Genomic DNA, 22570 nt, shown 5'->3' with positions numbered 1-22570 from the left:
TTGCCCTCTGTAGGGGCGTTGAGTGGCATTAATCTAATAATAACAACAACCACAACAACAACAACAAAAATAGCATCCGACAATTTGTTAAACATTGAACAACGGTGTTTGGCATTTGAAATTGAAGTGCCTTCATTAATCTGGCAAAATAGCGTGCGTGCTATGGCAATTTTCTTTGATGGACAAATGAATATGCAAAATTATGCAGATAATGTAGGTTTGGGTTATTACACCCTACACCACCACTGTGGTACAGGGTATTATAAGTTTGTGCATTTGTTTGCAACGCTAAGAAGGAGAAGAGCTAGACCCATTGATAAGTACACCGATCGACTCAGAATCACTTTCTGATTCGATGTAGCCATGCCCGTCTGTCCGTCCGTCCGTCCGTCCGTCCGTCTGTGAGTCCATGTATTGTTGTAATCAAAGTGCAGGTCGTAATTGTAGTCCAATCATCACGAAATTTTGCACATATCACTTTTTTGCCTCAAGGACAAACGCTATTGATTTTGGTAAAAATCGGTTCAGATTTAAATATAGCCCCCATATATATGTATCGCCCGATTTCTACTTAAATGGCCGTAGTAGCTATAATATTCAACCGATCTGCACAAAATTTGGCACGGACAGTTTTATTACTGATCCTAACACATTTGCAAGATTTCAACAAAATCGGTTTGGATTTAGATATAGCTCCCATATATATGTGTTACCCGATTTGCTCTTAAATGGCCATAGTAGCTATAATTTTTAACCGATCTACACAAAATTTGGCATGGTCAGTTTTGTTACTAATCCCAACATATCTACAAGATTTCAACAAAATCGGTTCAGATTCTGATATAGCTCCCATATATATGTATCGCCCGATTTTCTCTTAAATGGCCGTAGTAGCTACAATTTTCAACCGAACTGCAGAAAATTTGGCAATGACAGTTTTATTACTGATCCTAACACATTTGCAAGATTTCAAAAGAATCGGTTCAGATTCAGATATAGCTCCCATATATATGTATCGCCCGATTTGTTCTTAAATGGCCATAGTAGCTATAATTTTCAACCGATCTGCACAAAATTTGGCACGGACAGTTTTGTTACTAAGCCTAACATATCTGCAAGATTTCAACAAAATCGGTTCAGATTCAGATATAGCTCCCATATATATGTATCGCCCGATTTTTACTTAAATAGCCGTAGTAGCTATAATTTTCAACCGATCTGCACAAAATTTGGCACGGACAGTTTTGTTTCTGATCCTAACATATCTGCAATATTTCAACAAAATCAGCTCAGATTCAGATATAGCTCCCATATATATGTATCGCCCGATTTGCTCTTAAATAGCCGTAGTAGCTGCAATTTTCAACCGATATGCACAAAATTTGGCACGGACAGTTTTGTTACTAAGCCTAACATACCTGCAAGATTTCAACAAAATCGGTTCAGATTCAGATATAGCTCCCATATATTCGTATCGCCCGATTTGCTCTTAAATGGCCGTAGTAGCTACAATTTTCAAATGATCTGCACAAAATTTGGCGGGGACGGTTTTGTTACTAATCCTAACATATCTGCAAGATTTCAACAAAATCGGTTCAGATTTAGATATAGTATCGCCATATATATGTATCGCCCGATTTTTACCTAAACGGCCGTAGTAACAACAATTTTCAAACGATCTGTTTCAGATTTGGATATAGCTCTCATATACATATATATTTATGTATTGCCGGAATTTATAATTGTAGATTAGGTGTAGAGTATTTTATAGTCGGCTCCGCCCGACTTTTGCCTTTCCTTACTGCTTGTTTTTGACTAGAGATTACTTGGGAATGTGTGAAATGAGTATGAAACGTGTGCCACTTAAATTTCAAACTTCAATTTATTATTAGCACATATAGCATAATTTATTGAACGGTAAGGTGCAGTTAGGAGTAAGCACATTGAAGAATTGTATTTGATTAAACAAAGCATAATATATTTATAAAAACTAATCATGAAATAAAAATAAATGAAATAATAAATTGGACCCAAATTCAGCACGGGCATTGAGTAGTCTTACATATTGGGTTGCCCAAAAAGTAATTGCGGATTTTTCATATAGTCGGCGTTGACAAATTTTTTCACAGCTTGTGACTCTGTAATTGCATTCTTTCTTCTGACAGTTATCAGCTGTTACTCTTAGCTTGCTTTAGAAACAAAGTGTAAAGAAAGTATATTTGATTAAAGTTCATTCTAAGTTGTATTAAAAATGCATTTACTTTCTTTTAAAAAATCCGCAATTACTTTTTGGGCAACCCAATATATGTTACTATTCACTTTTGTAGAACAAAATATTGGTCTTTTTGGCAGATATATCCAATTATAAACCGATCTGAATCATATTAAGGTCCGATATCGTGAGGCTCAGAAAAAACTCATTGTTTCAAATTTCAGCGAAATCGGGTAGTAAATAAAGCTTTTATTGGCTTCAGACCCCTTATCGGCAGATCGGTCTGTATGGCAGCTACATCTAAATATAGTCCGATCTGAATCATATTTAAGTCGGATGTTGGAAGGTTTTAACCTACTCACTGTGTCAAATTTCAGCGAAATCGGGTTATAAATAAAGCTTTTATTGGCTTCAGACCCCTTATCGGCAGATCGGTCCATATGACAGCTATATCTAAATATAGTCCGATCTGAACCGTATTTAGGTCGGGTGTCAGGAGGCTAAAAACAAGTAAAAGCGTGCTAAGTTCGGCCGGGCCGAATAGCTCTGTTATTAGAGCGATATCAATATATGGTCCGGTTTGGACCACAATTAAATTATATGTTGGAGGCCTGTGTAAAATGTCAGCCAATTCGTATAAGAATTGCGCCCTTTGGGGGTTCAAGAAGTAAAATAGAGAGTTCGATTTATATGGGAGCTGTGTCGGGCTATAGACCGATTCAGACTATAATAAACACGTATGTTGATGGTCACGAGGGAAGCCGTCGTACAAAATTTCTGGCAAATCGGATAATAATTGCGACCTCTAGAGGCTCTAGAAGTCAAGATCCCAGATCGGTTTATATGACAGCTATACCAGATTATGAACCGATTTGAACCATACGTAGAGCATTTGTTGGAAGTGATACCAAAACACCACGTGCAAAATTTCGGTCAAATCGGATGAGAATTGCGCCCTTTAGAGGCTGAAGAAGTCAAGACCCAAGATCGGTTTATATGACAGCTATACCAGATTATGAACCGATTTGAACCATATTAAGCACAGTTGTTGGAAGTGACACCAAAACACCACGTGCAAAATTTCGGTCAAATCGGATGAGAATTGCGCCCTCTAGAGGCTCAAGAAGTCAAGACCCAAGATCGGTTTATATGGCAGCTATATCAAAACATGGACCGATTTGGGCCATTTACAATCCCAACTGACCTACACTAATAAAAAGTATTTGCGCAAATCTTTAAGCGGCTAGCTTAACTCCTTCGAAAGTTAGCGTGCTTTCGACAGACGGATAGGCGGACAGGCTCAGCTAGATCGACTTAAAATGTCATGACGATCAAAAATATATATGCTTTATAAGGTCTTAGACGTCTATTTTGAGGTGTTACAAACAGAATGACGAAATTAGTATACCCCCATCCTATTATGGAGGGTATAAAAATGCGGCCGGGCCGAACATAGGATACCTACCACCTCGGAATGTAATCCACCTTTTGTCACAATCCGGTGAAAAATGCATAATTTATGCGCCCATAGCATCTTTATCGAAATATGGTCCAATAACTATAAGTTACTGTTCAATTTTGTGGAACAAAATATTGGTCTTTTTGGTAGCCATATCCAAATATATATACCGATCTGAACCATATACGACACGGATGTCGAAAAGACTAACACAAGTCACTGTCCCAAACTTCGGCGACATCGGACAATAAATGCGCCTTTTATGGGTTCAAAACCTTAAATCGAGAAATCGGTATATATGGCAGCTGTATCCAAATCTGGACCGATCTAGGCCAATGTGAAGAAGGATGTCGCCCAACTTACTATCCCAAATTTTGGCAAAATCGGCAATAAATGTGTCTTTTATGGGCCCAAGACTTAAATCGACAGATCGGTCTATATGGCAGCTATATCCAAATCTCAACCGATTTGAGCCAAATTACGGAAAAGGGCCGAACACAACTCACTGTCTCAAATTTCCCAAAATCGGACAATAAATGCGTCTTTTACGGGCCTAAAACCTTAAATCGTGAGATCGGTCTATGTAGCAGCTATATGCAAATCTAAACCGATCTGGGGCATTTTTAAGAGGGATGTCGAAGGGCCTAACACAACTCACTGTCACAAATTTAGGCAAATCGGACAACAAACGCGACTTTTATAGGCCCAAGACCTTAAATCGAGAGATCGGAAGGAATTTCAGATGGAGTTCCACTTTAGGTTCTCATTTTTTTGAGAACCTGTCTGATTTCGCGGATGTGAACATTCGCAAGTTATTGGGCTGTTCAAACCAATCTAGATGGTTCAAAGGTAGGAACTAGAAGGCATCTTCCTTCTTCTGTTCCTGTGGTATCACAATGGACGAAAACGTCTAAGTGAGTCTGATGGCAGACTGAAACTTAAACCTAACCTAACCTATAGTGCTTTCGACAGACGGACATAGCTAGATAGACTTAAAATGTCATGACAATCAGGAATATATATGTATGTATACTTTATATCGAATATTTCGATGTGTAACAAAAGGAATGATGAAATTAAAATACATCCCTGCTATGATGGAGGGTAAAAAAAAAATTAATACGCTTGTCCATGGAAAAAAATTCCAAGCTTTTCATGTACATTTAGATTACATTATCAACACAAATATTTGAATGCATTACAAGGATACCATTGTTAAGGACATGCAAAGTTGTAGAAAGTGTAGAAGCAATTGTGCCATTGTGCCTTTGTTTGTGCTCATAAACATTCAAGCGCTCTTACATAGTCAGATATGTATTTGTATGTATATAGAGATTACTTCAAAGCTGCTTTTCAGCATGGCATAAGCCATGTTCTCCGCCATCTTATCTTATCCTTGAGAAATTACAAAACAAAAGTCCTTGTTATACCCTCCACCATAGGATGGGGGTATACTAATTTCATCATTCTGTTTGTAACACCTCGCAATTTGTGTCTGAGAGCCCATAAAGTATATATATTCTTGATCGTCATGTCATTTAAAGTCGATCTAGCCATGACCGTCCGTCTGCCCGTCCGTCCATCTGTCCGTCTATCTGTCCGTCCGTCTGTCTATCGAAAGCACGCTAACTTTCGAAGGAGTAAAGCTAGGCGCTTAAAATTTTTTGCAAATACTTTTTATTGGTGTAGGTCGGTTGGGATTGTAAATCGGCCAAATCGGTCCATTTTTTGATATAGCTGCCATATAAACCGATCTTGGGTCTTGACTTCTTGAGCCTCTAGAGGATGCAGTTCTCATCCGATTTGACTGAAATTTTGCATGGTGTGTTTTGTAATGACTTCCAATAACTGTGCTAAGTATGGCGAAAATCGGTTCATGTTTTGATATAGCTGCCATATAAACCGATCTTGGGTCTTGACTTATTTAGACCATAGAGCGCGCAATTCTCATCCAATTCGGCTGAAATTTAGCATGAGGTGTTTTATTATGACTTTCAATAACTGTGCTAAGTATGGCGAAAATCGGTGCATAACCTGATATAGCTGCCATATAAACCGATCTTGGATCTTGACTTCTTTAGCCCATAGAGCGCGCAATTCTCATCCGATTTGGCTTAAATTTAGCATGAGGTGTTTTGTTATTACTTCCAATAACTGTGCTAAGCATGGCGCAAATCGGTCCGTAATCTGATATAGCTGCCATATAAACCGATCTTGGGTCTTGACTTCTTGAGCCTCTAGAGGTTGCAATTCTCATCCGATTTGACTGAAATTTTGCACGTAGTGTTTTCGTGTCACTTCCAAAAACTGCGCTAAGTATAGTTCAATTCGGTCCATGCTTTTATATAGTTGACACATAAACCGATCTTGGGTCTTGACTTCTTGAGCCTCTAGAGGGCGCAATTTTTGTCCGAGTTCACTGAAATTTTGCACAAGGTGTTTTGCTATTACTTCCAACAACTGTGTTAAGTATAGTTCAATTCGGTCCATGTTTTAATATAGCTGTCATATAAACCGATCTTGGGTCTTGACTTCTTGAACCTCTAGAGGGCGCAATTCTCATCCGATTTGACTGAAATTTTGCACGTAGTGTTTTCGTGTCACTTCCAAAAACTGTGCTAAGCATGGCGCAAATCGGTCCATAATCTGATATAGCTGCCATATAAACCGATCTTGGATCTTGACTTCTTGAGCCTCTGGAGGGCGCAATTCTCATCTGATTTGGAAGAAATTTTGCACGTAGTGTTTTGATGTCACTTCCAACAACTGTGTTAAGTATAGTTCAATTCGGTTCATGTTTTAATATAGCTGTCATATAAACCGATCTTGGGTCTTGACTTCTTGAGCCTCTAGAGGGCGCAATTCTCATCCGATTTGACTGAAATTTTGCACGAAGTGTTTTGGTATCACTTTCATCAACTGTATTAAGTATGATTCAAATCGGTCCATGTTTTGATATAACTGTCATATAAACCAATCTTGGGTCTTGACTTCTTGAGCCTCTAGAGGGCGCAATTCTCATCTGATTTGACAGAAATTTTGCACGTTGTGTTTTGGTATTACTTCCAACAACTGCGCTAAGCATGGGGCAAATCGGTATATAACTTAATATTGCTGCCATATAAACCGATCTGGGATTTTGACTTCTTGAGCCTCTAGAGGGCGCAATTCTCCTCCGATTTGGAAGAAATTTTGTACAACGGTTTCTCCCATAACCTTCAACATACGTGTCGAATATGATTTAAATCGATCAATAGCTTGATACAGCTCCCATATAAACCGATCTCCTGATTTTGCTTCTTGAGCCCCTACAAGGCGCAATTCTTATCCGAATGAACTGAAATATTCTACAATGACTTCTACAATGTTCAGCATTCATTTATCGCCCGAATCGGACTATAACTTGATACAGCTCCAATAGCACAACAGTTCTTATGCAATATTCTCTTTTTGCCTACAAAGAGATACTGCGCATAGAACTCGACAAATGCGATCCATGGTGGAGGGTATATAAGATTCGGTCCGGCCGAACTTTGCACCCTCTTACTTGTTTCTATTTAATCTTAAATTCTTATAGCCAAGTTTCATATGCATAAAAGGCAAGGTATACTCTTTGACCCATTTTGTTAACTTGCTGCTGGAATGAGTGACAAAGAAGAAACAAGACACATAATTCAAAGAAAATGGCTTTTGCAAATCACATATCCTTCAATGCCAAGTCGAGCAAGAAGAAGAATGACTTCATAAAATCCTAATAACAATTAAATGATTTTAAGTTCAAAAGATGGTTCATATTGAGGCATAATTTATAATGATGGAGCATTAAGGCCTAAAGTAATTCATTTAAGCCTTTTTTTTAGAGAAAAATTGTTATACTAGAGGAAAATTTAACGAAAAGGATATCATTGACCATAGAGCATTGAGTATATATGCAAAATTAAATAAATCTCAATAAAATTTACTTTGAACCCAAAGGCCATAATGGCAGAGAGTAAGCGTGGGAGAGAGAGAACACAAGTGTTATAGCCAACCCACTGTTTAGTGAGGTGTGTCCTTCGCTCTCAAGGAATTCCCCCAAAAGTTGTTTGTGTGTGTGTGTGGATACATTACGGCCTTACATAAGCTCCGCCCCTTTTGTAAAGAGGATATAAAAATACAACGACAACACCATAAAAAGCAATATGGCTTTTCATGGTGACGTCATAGTTTATGGTGGCCCCAAATATGGCCGAAATAAATGAATGGATACCTTCCTCCGTTATGTATAGTAATTTATGTTATGGTCTGCGCAGTATGCCCAGAGCTGCAAAGGGATTTCTTCAAAGGACAAAAGAGGATACCAAAGTCTGCATGTAGCCATTTTGAAATAATGGCTTCGTAGGAGACCCAAACGCAACGTATACCACATAGCTCCTCAGATCGTCGAACAGTAAAGCTGCTCTTTCCTTTTGTGTCCGTCCCGATATTTGTGAACGGCTGGAGTCCCATCAAAAAAATTTGAAAAAAAAGAAAGTGAATAAAAATCTTGGATTTTCCCAAAAAAAATCAAAAGTGCTTTAAGTTTATCTCCAAACTCCTCAAAACAAAGTGAGAAAGATATATAACAAAATAAATGCTATTAACCAAAAAAATAATATAAAAATTATGCTTAGTTGGCTTATTTTAGATTTATTACAAAAAAAAACGTCCTTCAAGGATTTTAAATTAATTGTTAATCTTTGGGTTGTTATATAAAGTAGTGCCTTAATTGCAAACATTTTGCTTTTTTAAATAAAATATCGATATTTAAGTTCCTTTTTTCTCAATTTTAAGAAAATATCTTCTTTTGTAATTTTTAGTTTGTTTTCTTTCAAATCGAATCGTTCGTTTACTCATTTTTATCAAAAAAAAAAAAAAAAAATAATTCCGAAATCGTTCATAGATCTTTGCATTTCTTTCTATCAACACCGTTTTTACAATAAATCAGTCAAAGTGATTTTCCTAAAGCAATACATCGAAGATCTCCGCAAGATAATTGGTAAGATTTTTTATTTCTGTATACAGAGTAAGAAAGAAAAAAAATAGAAATAGAAAAAAAAAATATAAAAAAATAAACATTACAACAAAAACGCTCAAACTCTCAAAAAAAAGTATTTTTCAAAACTTTTTGACATACCATACAGACAAAGCAAATCTTTTAAATCACAGACAATTGTCTAAACCTTCTTAAAATAAAAAAAAAACAAATCAACGTTATAAAACAAGCATATCTGTGATACATTTTCACTGATGATGGCATTCAATATCATCGTCTCCTCGTAATTATATAAAACCTCGAATTTTTGTAATGCGCACTTGCATCTGAAATTCAAGTCTCCTCGTCTTCTACCCTTGCCGCGTCTGTATACCCTTCACATTTAACCTTCACTAGTCCTTGTATATAAACGACCTTATTTTGGGTCCTCTCCATTTCATCAGATTCTTCCTTCTCCCCCTCCCTCCCCCCTGTTCATGCTGCATCACTCATTTCACCTCAATTCGAGACGCGTAGTATATAAAGAGCGCCAAACATTATGCATCCTTCGTTCATTCGTTAATGTTTTCGGTTTTTGTCTTCTTTCTAGTCTACTTCGTAGTATATCCTAAAAAAACAAAAAAAAAAACACTCGTAAACTAGAGAATTATATAACCAAGGTTTTCCAGCATGTCCTTTGGCGATTGACACTTTCAAATATTTAGTCCATTTTGAAGCTGCGTTTCATTATTTGCGTTTAATTTTCATTGTTTGCTTTGAATATTTGCAGAGGAGAAAATGTCGCTCAATCCAAATGGGTATAAACTTTCCGAAAAGACGGGCAAATTAACAGCATTTGGTAAGTATCAATAATTACTTTAAGTGATAAAAAAAAGTATTTGAAAATTCTCTAAAAACATTTGAACATCATAATGGCATAGCTGAAATTTGCAAAAAAGGGGGAAAACAAATTAGGCCACTCAGGCTTCTTCTTAACTCTCAGACACCAAGTTATGCTAAATATCAAAATCCCTTGGTTCCCCTGCTCTTTTTTTAACTGATTACTCCAGATGTCTTTATATAAATCAAAACTGCCTTAAATTGGACCGAAGCATTACCTAGCAACATTATAATATATTATATATGCTAGCCGAACCGAGCCCGCTCCGCTGCGCCTTCTTTAACTCTCTTATATCTTTTTAGGGTGGAAACTGAACATAGAAATAGATATCAAATTCGTTCTTTATTCCCAACGGAAATAAAGTTCAGTTTAGGGGGCGCTTTACGGCGTACCCCAAAACACTTGGCTCCAAAATTGGAAATTCGGTTTGTACTCTCAAATACCTTTCATTTAAGCTTCATATTGTCATATTGGGTCAAATAACCCATTTGACGTATCTTTAGGAGGAAAGCGCCACCTAGACTTGAAAGCAAAATTTAATTTCATATTCGTAATCTACTCCCTAATACCTTTCATTGGAGTCCCATATAAGCATGGTCGGCTAATATGCCCATTTAGGGGTATTTGGGGTGGGCGACCTCCTATTACTTGTCTAATACTTTTTATTTGAGTCCTCTGTTTAGAGGAGTTTTGTGGTTGGGGGGGGGAGGGGGCCGCTGGGCACTTGGACCCAAATTTTAATACCATATTCGTTTTCTGGTCTCCAATTCCTTTCATTAGATAGGGATACGGTTGGCATTTTTAGGGTAAGGGGGAGGGTCCGCCTCCACCGAATATCTAAAACTTATATAGTCTATGTTCCTTCCAGACAAACGAATACAATCTATGAACATTTTAAGAAAATCGTTGCAGGCAAGTATCATATAGTAATAATGGGTCTAATGGCGTTTTTGAGGGGTGGCGTGACACCCCCCTACGGTTTGGTTAGGTAAGAGTGGCAGTCCCTTACAGACTCACTTAGACAATTTTAAGTGCATTGTGATACCACAGTAGCGACAGATCAAGGCTTCTGGTGGGAATCGAACCCACGACCCCTGCTCTGGTAATCCAAGCACGCTACCATATGTACGACCAAATATACTTTGACCTCGTTTAGTATGCCAGATTCGAAATCTACTCCCCATTACCCTTCATTTGAGCCCCATATTGAAATGAACGTCCAATATGTCAGTTTGGAAGAGTTTTGGAGTTGGGCCGGTCCGATGGGTACTTAGACTCAAATTTGAATACCATATTCGTATTCTACTCTCCAATACCTTTTATTTGCTACCTATAATGTCCCGATCGGTCCACTTTGGATTTTGGGTTGTGTTTTTGTCATAAAGGGGAGGGTCCGTCCCCATTTCGATATCGAAAAATTATGTAGCCTATGTGTCCTTCCAGACCAACCTACAAATTGTAAATTTTGCCCATGAACATTCCACTAAGGAACAGGGGCAAACTTCTCACATATCAATGAGTGCAGTCCGATTTAAGTTAAAGATCAGTGATAAGGGGCCTCCTTTTAATAGCCGAGTCCGAACGGCGTGCGACACCTCTTTAGAGAGAAGTTTTACATGGCATAGTACCTCACAAATGTTGCCAGAATTAGGAGGGGAAAACCTCCACTGAAAATTTTTTGTGATGATCTCGCCATGATTCGAACCCAGGCGTTCAGCGTCATACGGTGGCCTCCAACCTTCCTATAAAATATGCGAAAATTTCGAGAAAATCGGTTCGTTTGTTTCTCGGTCTAAAGGAAATAAACAAACCGAGTCACATATAGCCGTGATTGGCTAATGAGCCCATTTTGGGCGTTTTTGTGGGGGTGGGGTGACCCCCTATACTTCGACATGAATTTGTATGCCCGATTCGTTATCAACTCCCGCATACTTTTCATTTGATACCCATATTGTCCTTATAGGTCCACTTTTGATTTTGGGTGTGTTTTTGGGGTAATGGTGGAGGGTGCGCCCCCTTCCGTTATCAATAAATTATAAAGCCTATTCCTACTTACTGACCATATTCGCAACCGACTCCCGAATACCTTTTATTTGAGTCCCATATTGTAATGATCGTCAAATAAACCTATTTTAAGGGGTTTTGGGGCAAGGGCTGCCCCCCAAATACTTGGATCCAAACTTTATTACGAAATTCGTACTATACTCTTAAATAACTTTCATTTGAGTGGCATATTGTCCCAAACGGTCCACTTTTTTTTTCTTGGGAAGTACTTTTGGGTTAAGTGGGAGGGTCCGCCCCCCTCCCGATATCAAAAAATTATATAGCCTATGTTTTCTTCCAGACCAAACTACACAATCTGTGAAAATTTCAGGGTAATTTGGCTTCTTGAGCCGCAAATTTTGTGCAATTTGGCTGAAATTTCATGTAGTGTTCTGTTACGACTTCCAACATCTGTGCTAAGTACAGTTCAAATTGGTCTATAACATGATAGAGCTCTCATGTAAACCGGTCTCTCGATCTTCCTTGTTTGGTTCCTTTCAGCTTGAATTTTTGCTGGTTTGACAGAAGTTTGGCCTGTAGAAAAAAATTATGCCCTACAACAAAATTTTTATTTTGTATAAATTTTTAGCACAGTCCATGGTGGTGGGTTCGCAAGATTCGGCCCGACCAAACATAGCACGCTTTTACTTGTTACTATATCGGACTTTGTCTTGATATAGCCCCCATATAGACCGATCTGGTGATCTGAGTCTTAAGCCTATTGACATTGCGTACCGAGTATTGTAAAAATCGGGCTATATTTGGGTATAGCTGCCATATAGACCAATCTCTCGGTCTTGGACCCATAAAAGCCCCATTTGTTATCCAATTTCGCTGAAATTTGGAACCGCGACCTTTGTTAGGATTTTCGACATCCGTGCCATATATGGTTTAGATTGGTCTATATTTGAATGTACCTGTTACATATACCAACTACCGATTAAAGGTCTGGGGACTTACATGAGCTGTGTTAGGCTTTTCGATATCCGTGTTCAATATGGCCCATATCTTATCATACTATATACATGTATTGCTGCCATATAGACCGATCTCCCGATTTGTGGTCTTTTGCCCATAACAGGCACATTTTTTAGTCTTCCTAACATCCGTATTCTTTATAAAGGGTGATTTTTTAACGGCATAGACAAGTTTTTCAAAAAAAAAAAACACTTTAAATTCAGAAAAGTGCATGAAATTTTTATTTGAATCTATTATATTACGGTCTATATAATTTAATTTTTGAAGATTATTTCATGCAAATGTTGACCGTGACTGCGCCTTAAATGGTCCATCCGCTCAGTCCAATTTTGGCATACCCTTTCAACATTTCGGCCGGTATCTCAAGAATAAATTGAAGCGGGCTTGTCCGTATAGACATAAGCTTTAACATAGCCCCTCAATAAATAATCTAAAGGTGTTGAATTCTATGATCTAGGCGGCCAATTGGCCGGTCCCAAACGTGAAGTAAAATGTTCACCGAACTCGCTTCTCAATAAGTCCATTGTTATGCATGCTATGTGGCATGTGGCACCGTCTTTTGGAAGCCTTATGTCATGCAAGTCAAGCTCCTGCATTTTGGGCAAAAAAGGTTGAATGACATCTCATGATAGCTCTCACCATTCACAGCTACGTTACGATTCGCGTCACCTTTGAAGAAGTACGGTCCATTGATGCCACCAGCCCATAAACCGCATGAAACTGCGACCTTTTCTGTATACATTGGTAGCTCTTGCAATGCTTCTGGCTGATTTTCACTCCAAAATTGACAATTACGGTTATTTAGGTACACATTGAAACAAAAATTAACCAAAAATAAAAAAATGAACCAAAAATGAGATAATGGAAGAGGCGCGCGATGAATTTTCTTAATAGAGCACTCATTTTGATAAAAAAAAATCAATAATTTGTAAGCGTTGTTCGTTTGTAAGACTATTCATGGATAAATTATAGACCAACCTGAAGATGCTTGACAGTGAAACAAAACACGAAACGTGCGTGAGCTGTTTAAACCAGTGTTGCCAAAAAGATAATAGCTAAAAAATCACCCCATAGATTCAATCGGTTTATATTTGGATATATCTTACATATATAGCGGAAATTTACACTGATAGGGTAGGTATAGGGTATTATATAGTCGGCAACGCTCTTTGTCTTTCCTTACTTGTCTTTCCTTACTTTAACAAGTAAGGAAAGACAAAGCATGTCCTCCTATGATGCTGAACGCCTGGGTTCGAATCCTGGCGAGACCATCAAAAAAAATGTTCAGCGCTGGTTTCCTCTCCTAATGCTGGCAACATTTGTGAGATACGATGCCATGTAAAACTTCTCTCCAAAGAGATGTCGCACAGCGGCACGCCGTTTGGACTCGGCTATAAAAACGTCACCCCTTATCATTGCGCTTGAATCGGACTGCACTCATTGATATGTGAGAAGTTTGCCCCTGTTCCTTAGTGAAATATTCATGGGCAAAATTTGCATTTGCAGGCCCGAATCGTATGTATCCTCCACCAGATGGTTTGAAATGTGTGATAGAAGTGTGTGTGTGTGTGTGGAGCGTATATTAAATACTTATGTTCCCCAATATAAATTAAGGAGGTATGCCTATAAAACTTCACAAAAATTATTCTTCCATTCTCATTCTGTACAAAAATCCTCCTACTATTTGATCAAAGCATCTCTCAACACTATTACCGTAGTGCAAACATATGTGCATACATTTCTGTGTATGTATATGTAACTGTCAGACTATTGTCAAGACATTTGTTGATATGTGCTTAAGGACATTCAAAACAAAATGAGCAAATAAATGCTCACAAAGAGCTTAACATTGCTACATGTGTTGCCTTGCATCTCCTCAACCTTATGTCACAAACACAAATCCTAAATGTCCTTAAAAATGGCAAAGCCAAACAAAAACCAAAAGTGAAAGTGACAAAAAAACAGAACAAAATACAAAAGAAAAGAAAAATTTAGCAAAAGCCAACACTAAGCAAAATATTTTGTGTGCAAAAATATTTGACGACATCGTTCAAAAGAAAATTGTTACATTTACTCATAACTCAAGTGTGCTTATAATATGTCCAGGACACTCGTTCACTTTGTGATAAATCACTTCTTGAACAACACTAGCAGGCGGTGAATAGAGTGTATATGACACAAACACACACACACATGCTTTTTCTACACCCTCAAACTTAAGGATTCTATACAGAGATTTCAGTTTTTTCCAACATCAACAAAAAGTCAAACGAACTAAGCCCGCACTCTTGCAATCCACCACCGCAGTGCCAGCTTTTGGACCATTCACTGCAGTGCAAAGCAGCAACTGTGTGAGTCTTAAATTGAAATAAAACAAACATAAACCGTTTAGTCACAGGATATTACCTACACTGCTGCCGCAATTCCTCCTGTCCTTGGTTCTTGGCTGGTTGGGTTGGCTTTTATTGGGGAGGCAGGCAAGAAAAACGTTTTAGCTTCGTTTTCATTTCTTCGCACATGCCGCTGCTAGAACACAAAAATCATTGGCCAACAATTTATTTTCAACAGGAATTTCAGGAATTTTTCTATTAAACAAAAATTTGTTTTGTTATGCGTTAGGGTTCCTGACATTTTGTTATGTTCCATGAAAGGGTTTCATAGGATACAATGATGAGCTTCAGTGGTTTGTTTTAAAGCATGAACATTTAATTTGAATTTTTTTAGATTTTCTTAAAAACCTTACAAAATGAGATCCAAGTAAGAGTGTGCCTAGTTCGGCCCGGCCGAATCTTATATATTCTCACTATGGATAGCATTCGTCGAGTTCTTTCAGCGGTATCTCTTTTCAGATAAACAAAGAATAATGAATAAGAACTGTTATGCTATTGAAGCTATATCAAGGTGTAGTCCAATTCGGACCATAAATGCATTAAATGCTGAACATTGTATTGGGTTGCCCAAAAAGTAATTGCGGATTATTTAAAAGAAAGTAAATGCATTTTTAATAAATTTTAAATTTCATTCTAAGGAATGAACTTTAATCAAATATACTTTTTTACACCTTTTTCTAAAGCAAGCTAAAAGTTACAGCAATTCTGATGACAGAAGAAAGAATGCAATTACAGAGTCACAAGCTGGGAAAAATTCGTCAACGCCGACTATATGAAAAATCCAATTAAGCAATTACTTTTTGGGCAACCCAAATAGAAGTCATTGTGTTATATTTCAGTCCATTCGGATAAGAATTGCACCTTGTAGGGAGGCTCAAGAAGCAAAATCGGGAGATCGGTTTATATCGGAGCTGTATCAAGCTATAGATCGATTCAGATCATATTTCACATGTATGTTGAAGGTCATGGGAGAAGCCGTTGTGCAAAATGTCAACTAATTTGGATAATAACTGCGCCCTCTAGAGGCTCAAGAAGTCAAAATCCCAGATCGGTTTATATGGCAGCTATATCAGGTTATACAGCGGTTTGCGCCATAATTAGTACAGTTGTTGAAAGTCATAACAAAATACCTCATTCAAAATTTCAGCCAAATCTGATGAGAATTGCGCCCTCTAGCGGCTCAAGAAGTCAAGATCCAAGATCGGATCAGGTTATGTACTGATTTACGCCATACTTAGCACAGTTATTGGAAGTGATACCAAAACACCACTTGCAAAATTTCAGTCAAATCGGACAAGAATTGCGCCCTCTAGAGGCTCAAGAAGTCAAGACCCAAGATCGGTTTATATGGCAGCTATATCAAAACATGGACCGATTTGAACCATACTTATCACAGTTGTTGGAAGTCATAACAAAACACCTCGTTCAAAATTTCAGCCAAATCGAATGAGAATTGCGTCCTCTAGAGGCTCAAGAAGTCAAGACCCTAGATCGATTTATATAGCAGCTATATCAAAACATGAACCGATTTGAAACATACTTAGTACAGTTGTTGGAAGTGATACCAAAACCCCACATGCAAAATTTCAGGCAAAACGGACCAGAATTGCGCACTCTAGAGGCTCAAAAAGTCAAAACCCAAGATCGGTTTATATGGCAGCTATATCAAAACATGGACCTATTTGGCCCATTAATACAATCCCAACCGATCTTCACTAATAAAAAGTATTTGTGCAAAATTTCAAGCGCCTAGCTTTACTTCTTCGAAAGTTAGCGTGCTTTCGACAGACAGACGTACGGACGGACGAATGAACGGACGAACGGACGGACGTACGGACATGGTTAGATCGACTTAAAATGACATGACGATCAAAAATATATGTACTTTATGTAGTCTTAGACGCATATTTCAAGGTGTTACACACAGAATGATGAAATTAGTATACCGCCATCCTATGGTGGAGGGTATAAAAACATATAAGTTCGGCCTGGACGTATCTTATATACCCTCTACCGTTGAACGCATTTGATACGATTTATCATAATAGACAGATAGACAACAAATATCTAAGAATTCCTTTCAACAGGTAACAGCTTCTGGGGGCCCAAGAAGTGCAGTCGGTCGACTACTTTATATGGGACCTTTATCCAAATTTGAACCCATATGACCCATTTTCAATCTTATCTTACCTACATAAATAAGAAGTATCTGTGCAAAATTTTAAGCGGCTAGCTTTACACTATCGACTGCTTTCGTGATTTTCACAGACGGATGGACGGACCGACATGGTAAAATCGGCTTAGAATGTCAAGAAGATTAAAAACAAGTAAAAAGGCGTTAAGTTCGGCCGGGCCGAACTTTGGATACCCACCACCTCGGGTATATATGTAAACCACCTTTCATCAAAATTCGGTGAAAATTTCATACCTTATACTTATATACCTCATACCGATCTGAACTATATACGACACGGATGTCGAAAAGCCGAACATAAGTCACTGTGTCAAATTTCAGTGAAATCGGATTATAAATGCGCCTTTTATGGGGCCAAGACTTTAAATCGAGATATCGGTCTACATGGCAGCTATATCCAAATCTGGACCGATCTGTGCGATATTGCAGAAGTATGTCAAAGGGCTTAACTTAACTCACTGTTCCAAATTTCGGGGACATTGGGCAATAAATGAGCATTTTATGGGCCCAAAACCATAAATCAAGAAATCGGTCTATATGGCAGCTATAACCAAATTTGAACCGATCTGGACCAAATTGAAAAAATATGTCAAAGGGCCTAACATATCTCACTGTCCCAAATTTCAGCAAAATCGGATAATGAATATGGCTATTATGGGCCTTACACCATAAATCGGAGGATCGATCTATATGGCAGCTATATCCAAATCTGAACCGATCTGAGCCAAATTAACGAAGAATGTCGATGAGCCTTACACAATTCACTGCTCCGAATTTCATCAAAATTGGATAATAAATGTGGTTTCTGTGGGCCTAAGACCCTAAACCGGAGGATCGGTCTATATGGCAGCTATATCCAAATCTGAACCGATCTGGGCCAAATTAAAGAAACATGTCAAAGGGCCTAAGACAACTCACTGTCCCAAATTTCAGCGAAATCGGACCATAAATGTGGCTTTTATGGCCCTTAGACCCTAAATCGGAGGATCGGTCTATATGGCAGCTATATCCAAATCTGAGCCAAATTGACAAAGGATGTTGAAGGGCCTAACACAACTCACTGTCCCAAATTTTAGCAAAATCGGATAATAAATGTGGCTTTTATGGGCCTAAGACCCTAAATCGGCGGATCGGTCTATATGGGGGCTATATCAAGATATAGTCCGATATAGCCCATCTTCGAACTTAACCTGCTTATGGACAAAAAAAGAATCTGTGCAAAATTTCAGCTCAATATCTCTATTTTTAAAGACTGTAGCGTGATTTCAACAGACAGACGGACAGACGGACAGACGGACGGACATGGCTAGATCGTCTTAGATTTTTACGCTGATCAAGAATATATATACTTTATAGGGTCGGAAATGGATATTTCGATGTGTTGCAAACGGAATGACAAAATGAATATACCCCCATCCTTCGGTGGTGGGTATAAAAATTAATAAACTTTATGAGGTCTCAGATCAATACTTCAATGTGTTACAAACATAATCATTGGATTATTATACCCCCATACTATGGTGGTGGGTATAACAAATAAAATTGTAACCAAAGAACCTGGGGGAACGCCCCACCCAAACGGGCATGTTAACCGATTAGGACAATATGGGTATCAAATGAAAGATATTTAGAAATGACATATAAATCTTATATAAAAATTTGGTTATATGATTCCGGAGGGTTACCCCACCCTTATAATCACCCTTAAATGGATATGTATGGTGATCATGAAAATATGGGACTCAAAAGGAAGGTATTTGACAGTAGTGTGGGAATCTGATATACATAAGTGTTCGGAACCAGGTATCTGGGTGGTCCATCCCCAAAAAAATCGCCCTAAAGTAAATATAAGTTGGTTGCTGCAAAGTGTGACTCAAATGAAAGTTTTTGAAAGTAGAGTACAAATTTGAAAAGAAAACCCCCAACAGCAAATATACATTAGAGTGTCCGAAAAAAGTTCTTTTTAAAATCATACCATCAATTTCCTTTTTATGCCTACCACCGTAGGATAGGGGCTATATTCATTTAGTCATTCCGTTTGCAACACATCGAAATATCAATTTCTGACCCTAAAAAGTATATATATTTCGGATCGTCGTAAAATTCTAAGACGATTTAACGATGCCCGTGTGTCTGTCCGTCCGTTTGATGTAATCACTCTAGAGCCTTAAAAAATATTGAGCTGAAATTTGGCACAGATACGTCTTTTGGATGCACGCTGGTTAAGTTTTTGAACGGGCCAAATCGGACAATATTTGGATATAGCTGCTATATTGACCGATTTTCCGATAAAGAGTCTAATGCCCATAAAAACTTTATTTTTCATCCGATTTTGCTGAAATCTGAAACAATGAGTAGTTTAAGGCTTCCCAACAATTGACCCAAATATTGTTCAGGTCGGACTATATTTTTTAGATATAGCTACCAAATAGATCGATCTCCCGACAAAGGGTCTGAAGACAATAAAAGCTTTATTCGCTGAAATAAGCAACAGTATGTTATTTTAAGCCTCCCGATCTGAGCCAAATATGGATTAGATCGGCCCATATTTAGAAAAGCTGCCATATAGAACGATCTTCCGATAAAGGGTCCGAAGCTCTTAAAAGCTTTATTTATTGCCCGATTTCGCTGAAATTTGAACCAGTTTTAAGCCTCCCGATATCTGAACTAAATATGGTTCAGATTGGACTATATCTAGATATAGCTGCCATATAGGCCGATCTGCCGATAAACCGTCTGAAGGCCATAAAAGCTTTATTTATTTCCTGAGTTCGGCGAAATTTGACTCATTTGGTTATATTAAGACTTCTGACATCTGACGTAAATATGGTTTAGATCGGTCCATATTTAGATAAAGCGGTCATATAGACCGATCCCCCGATAAAGGGTCCGAAGCGCTTAAAAGCTTTATTTATTACCCGATTTCGCAGAAATTTAAAACAGTGGGTTACTTTAAGCCTCCCGACATCTGACGTAAATGTGGTTCAGATCGAACTATATTTAGATATAGCTACCATATGGACCGATCTCCAGGTAAAGGGTCTGAAGCCAATAAAGGCTTTATTTATTACCCGATTTCGTTGAAATTTGAAACAACATTCGATCTAGATATGGTTCTGATCGGACTATATTTAGATATAGCTGCCATAAAGACCGATCAGCCGGTAAGGGGACTGAAGCCCATAAAAGCTTTATTTATTACCTGATTTCAATGAAATTTGGAACAGTGAGTTTTTCTGAGCCTCATGATATCCGACCTTTATATGGTTTAGATCAGTTTATAATTGGATATATCTGCCAAAAAGACTAATATATTGTGCTACAAAATTGAATAGTGACTTATATATTAGACCACTCAATGTCCGTGCCGAATTTGGATGCATAAGTTATCCAATTTTCACTGGATTGTGACGAAATGGGGTTTACATATATACACGACGTGGTGGGTATCCAAAGTTCGGCCCGGCCCGGGATGCATTTGATGATCTTAGTTCCGAATGGAATTCGCGACCAAAGTACACATTTATATGGCATTAATGAAGGCCACCGTAGCGCAGAGGTTAGCATGTAAAAACTTCTCCCCAAAAAAGTGTCGCACTGCGACACGCCGTTCGGACTCCGCTATAAAAAGGAGGCCCTTCATCTTACTTTACTTTACTTTAACTGGCTATGACAGAACCTTTGTTCCAATAGCCGAAGGTAGAATAGCGTTCCAAGCACTTCGATCTTCTGGGCTCATTCTAAAATCTCTGACACCAAGTTTCGAGGTGTCTCCCACCACTTGATCTTTCCATCGGGCTTTTGATCTTCCCGGTTTGCGCGTACCACCGTGCTTGCCTTCCAAAGACTTCTTTGCTGGAGCTTCTTCATCCATTCTGACAACATGATCTAACCAACGCAGCCGTTGTATTTTGATACGTTCAACTATGCTATCGTCGTCATACAGCTCGTGGTTCATATGACGCCTATATTCTCCATTAACGCAAACTGGTCCGTATATTTTACTAAGACTCTTTCTCTCAAATACTCCAAGCACTGCCTCGTCTGCTTTCACAAGTACCCATGCCTCAGAACCATATAACAACACGGGTAGTATCAATGTCTTGTATAGTGTAATCTTTGTCTGTCCATAGGTGGCCTTGCTTCTAAACTGCTTACTTAATCCAAAGTAGCATCTGTTTGGCAGTATTATTCTTCGCTTAATCTCAAAACTGGTGTCATTCGTTTCGGTTACGCGGTGGCGAGGTAGATAAAGTTGCTGACTATCTCAATGTTGTGGTTCCCAACTTTCTCCATTTACTTTATCTGTTCGGTTGTACATGGCGTTTTGGGAGTTGAAACCATCCATTTCGTCTTATCTCCATTTACTGTCAGACTCAATTTCACTGACTCTTTTTCGATTCTTTCCAAGGCTGCAGTTACTACTTCCGGTGACCTACCTATGGTATCGATGTCGTCGGCATAGGCGAGTCGCATGTGTTCTCTTGTGATTAGTGTGCCATATCTAATCACATCTGCATCTCGTATAATCTTCTCCAGCAGGATATTAAAGAGATCACACCATTGGCTGTCTCCTTGTCTGAAAACCTGTTTGGGATTAAATGGTTCGGAGAGATTCTTTTCTATTCTTACTGAGGAACGCGTATCAGCAAGTGTCATCCTGCAGAGTTTTATTAATTTTGCAGGGATACCACACTCAGACATGGCTTGAAATACCTTTGAACGTAAAGGAGTATCGAAGACAGCTTTGTAGTCAACAAAAAAAAATGGTAGGTGTTGATTTGTCCTTCTCGGGTCTTTTCCAGGATTTGGCGCAGTGTGAATATCTGGCCCTGGGTGGATTTACCAGGTCTAAAGCCGCATTGATAGGACCTAATTATCTCATTGATTTTAGGTTTTAATCTTTCACACAGTACGCTCTAGAGTATCTTGTCTGCGATCGGGAGGAGACTTATTCCTCTGTAGTTGGCACATTCCGTCTTGTCTCCTTTCTTTTGTACGGACCATAGTATGCTGAGGTTCCAATCATCGGATATGCGTTCTTCGAGCCAGATTTTGTAGATAAGCTGATGCATACGCCTTATCAGGGTGTCGCCTCCGGTCTTAAATAGTTCAGCGGGTAACCCGTCGGCTCCGGCTGCCTTGTTGTTCTTCAGTCGGGTCACTGCTACTTGGACCTCATTCTGACTAGGAGGTAAACATTCTATACCATCATCAGTGATTGGTTCTGCGGCATCCTCTTCGCCGCCAACGTCGGACACTAGTAGTTGGGTAAAATGTTCTTTCCATATCCTCCATACCTGGAGGTCACCGTAGCGCCGAGGTTAGCATGTCAGCCTATGACGCTGAATGCCTGGATTCGAATCCTGGCGAAACTATTAGAAAAATTTTTTTTTGTTT

At 38.6% G+C, this 22570-nt stretch overlaps 2 protein-coding genes across 6 annotated transcripts in view; one reads left to right on the top strand and one right to left on the bottom strand.

The window, feature by feature from the left end:
- The window catches only part of LOC131996221 (uncharacterized), a 147799-nt gene that overhangs the window by 71863 nt on the left and 53366 nt on the right, over positions 1–22570 (bottom strand). The window lies entirely within an intron of this gene.
- Positions 1–22570, top strand: part of LOC106094482 (glutamate decarboxylase) — a 67486-nt gene that overhangs the window by 6324 nt on the left and 38592 nt on the right. The window contains exons 1-3 of one of the 5 annotated variants that reach the window (XM_013261707.2): positions 8068–8258; positions 8638–8688; positions 9455–9523. In XM_013261707.2, the coding sequence (XP_013117161.1) occupies positions 9463–9523 (61 nt within the window). In that variant the 5' untranslated portion in view covers positions 8068–8258; positions 8638–8688; positions 9455–9462. Of the gene's footprint in view, positions 1–8067; positions 8259–8629; positions 8689–9454; positions 9524–14822; positions 14938–22570 lie in introns of those variants that run through there. The other 4 variants (XM_013261705.2, XM_059365914.1, XM_059365857.1 and 1 more) reach the window with 4 other exon arrangements.

This window comes from Stomoxys calcitrans, chromosome 1 (assembly GCF_963082655.1).
Source record: "Stomoxys calcitrans chromosome 1, idStoCalc2.1, whole genome shotgun sequence".
NCBI classification, from domain to species: Eukaryota; Metazoa; Arthropoda; class Insecta; order Diptera; family Muscidae; genus Stomoxys; species Stomoxys calcitrans.
This window is presented reverse-complemented; position numbering and strand designations above follow the sequence as displayed.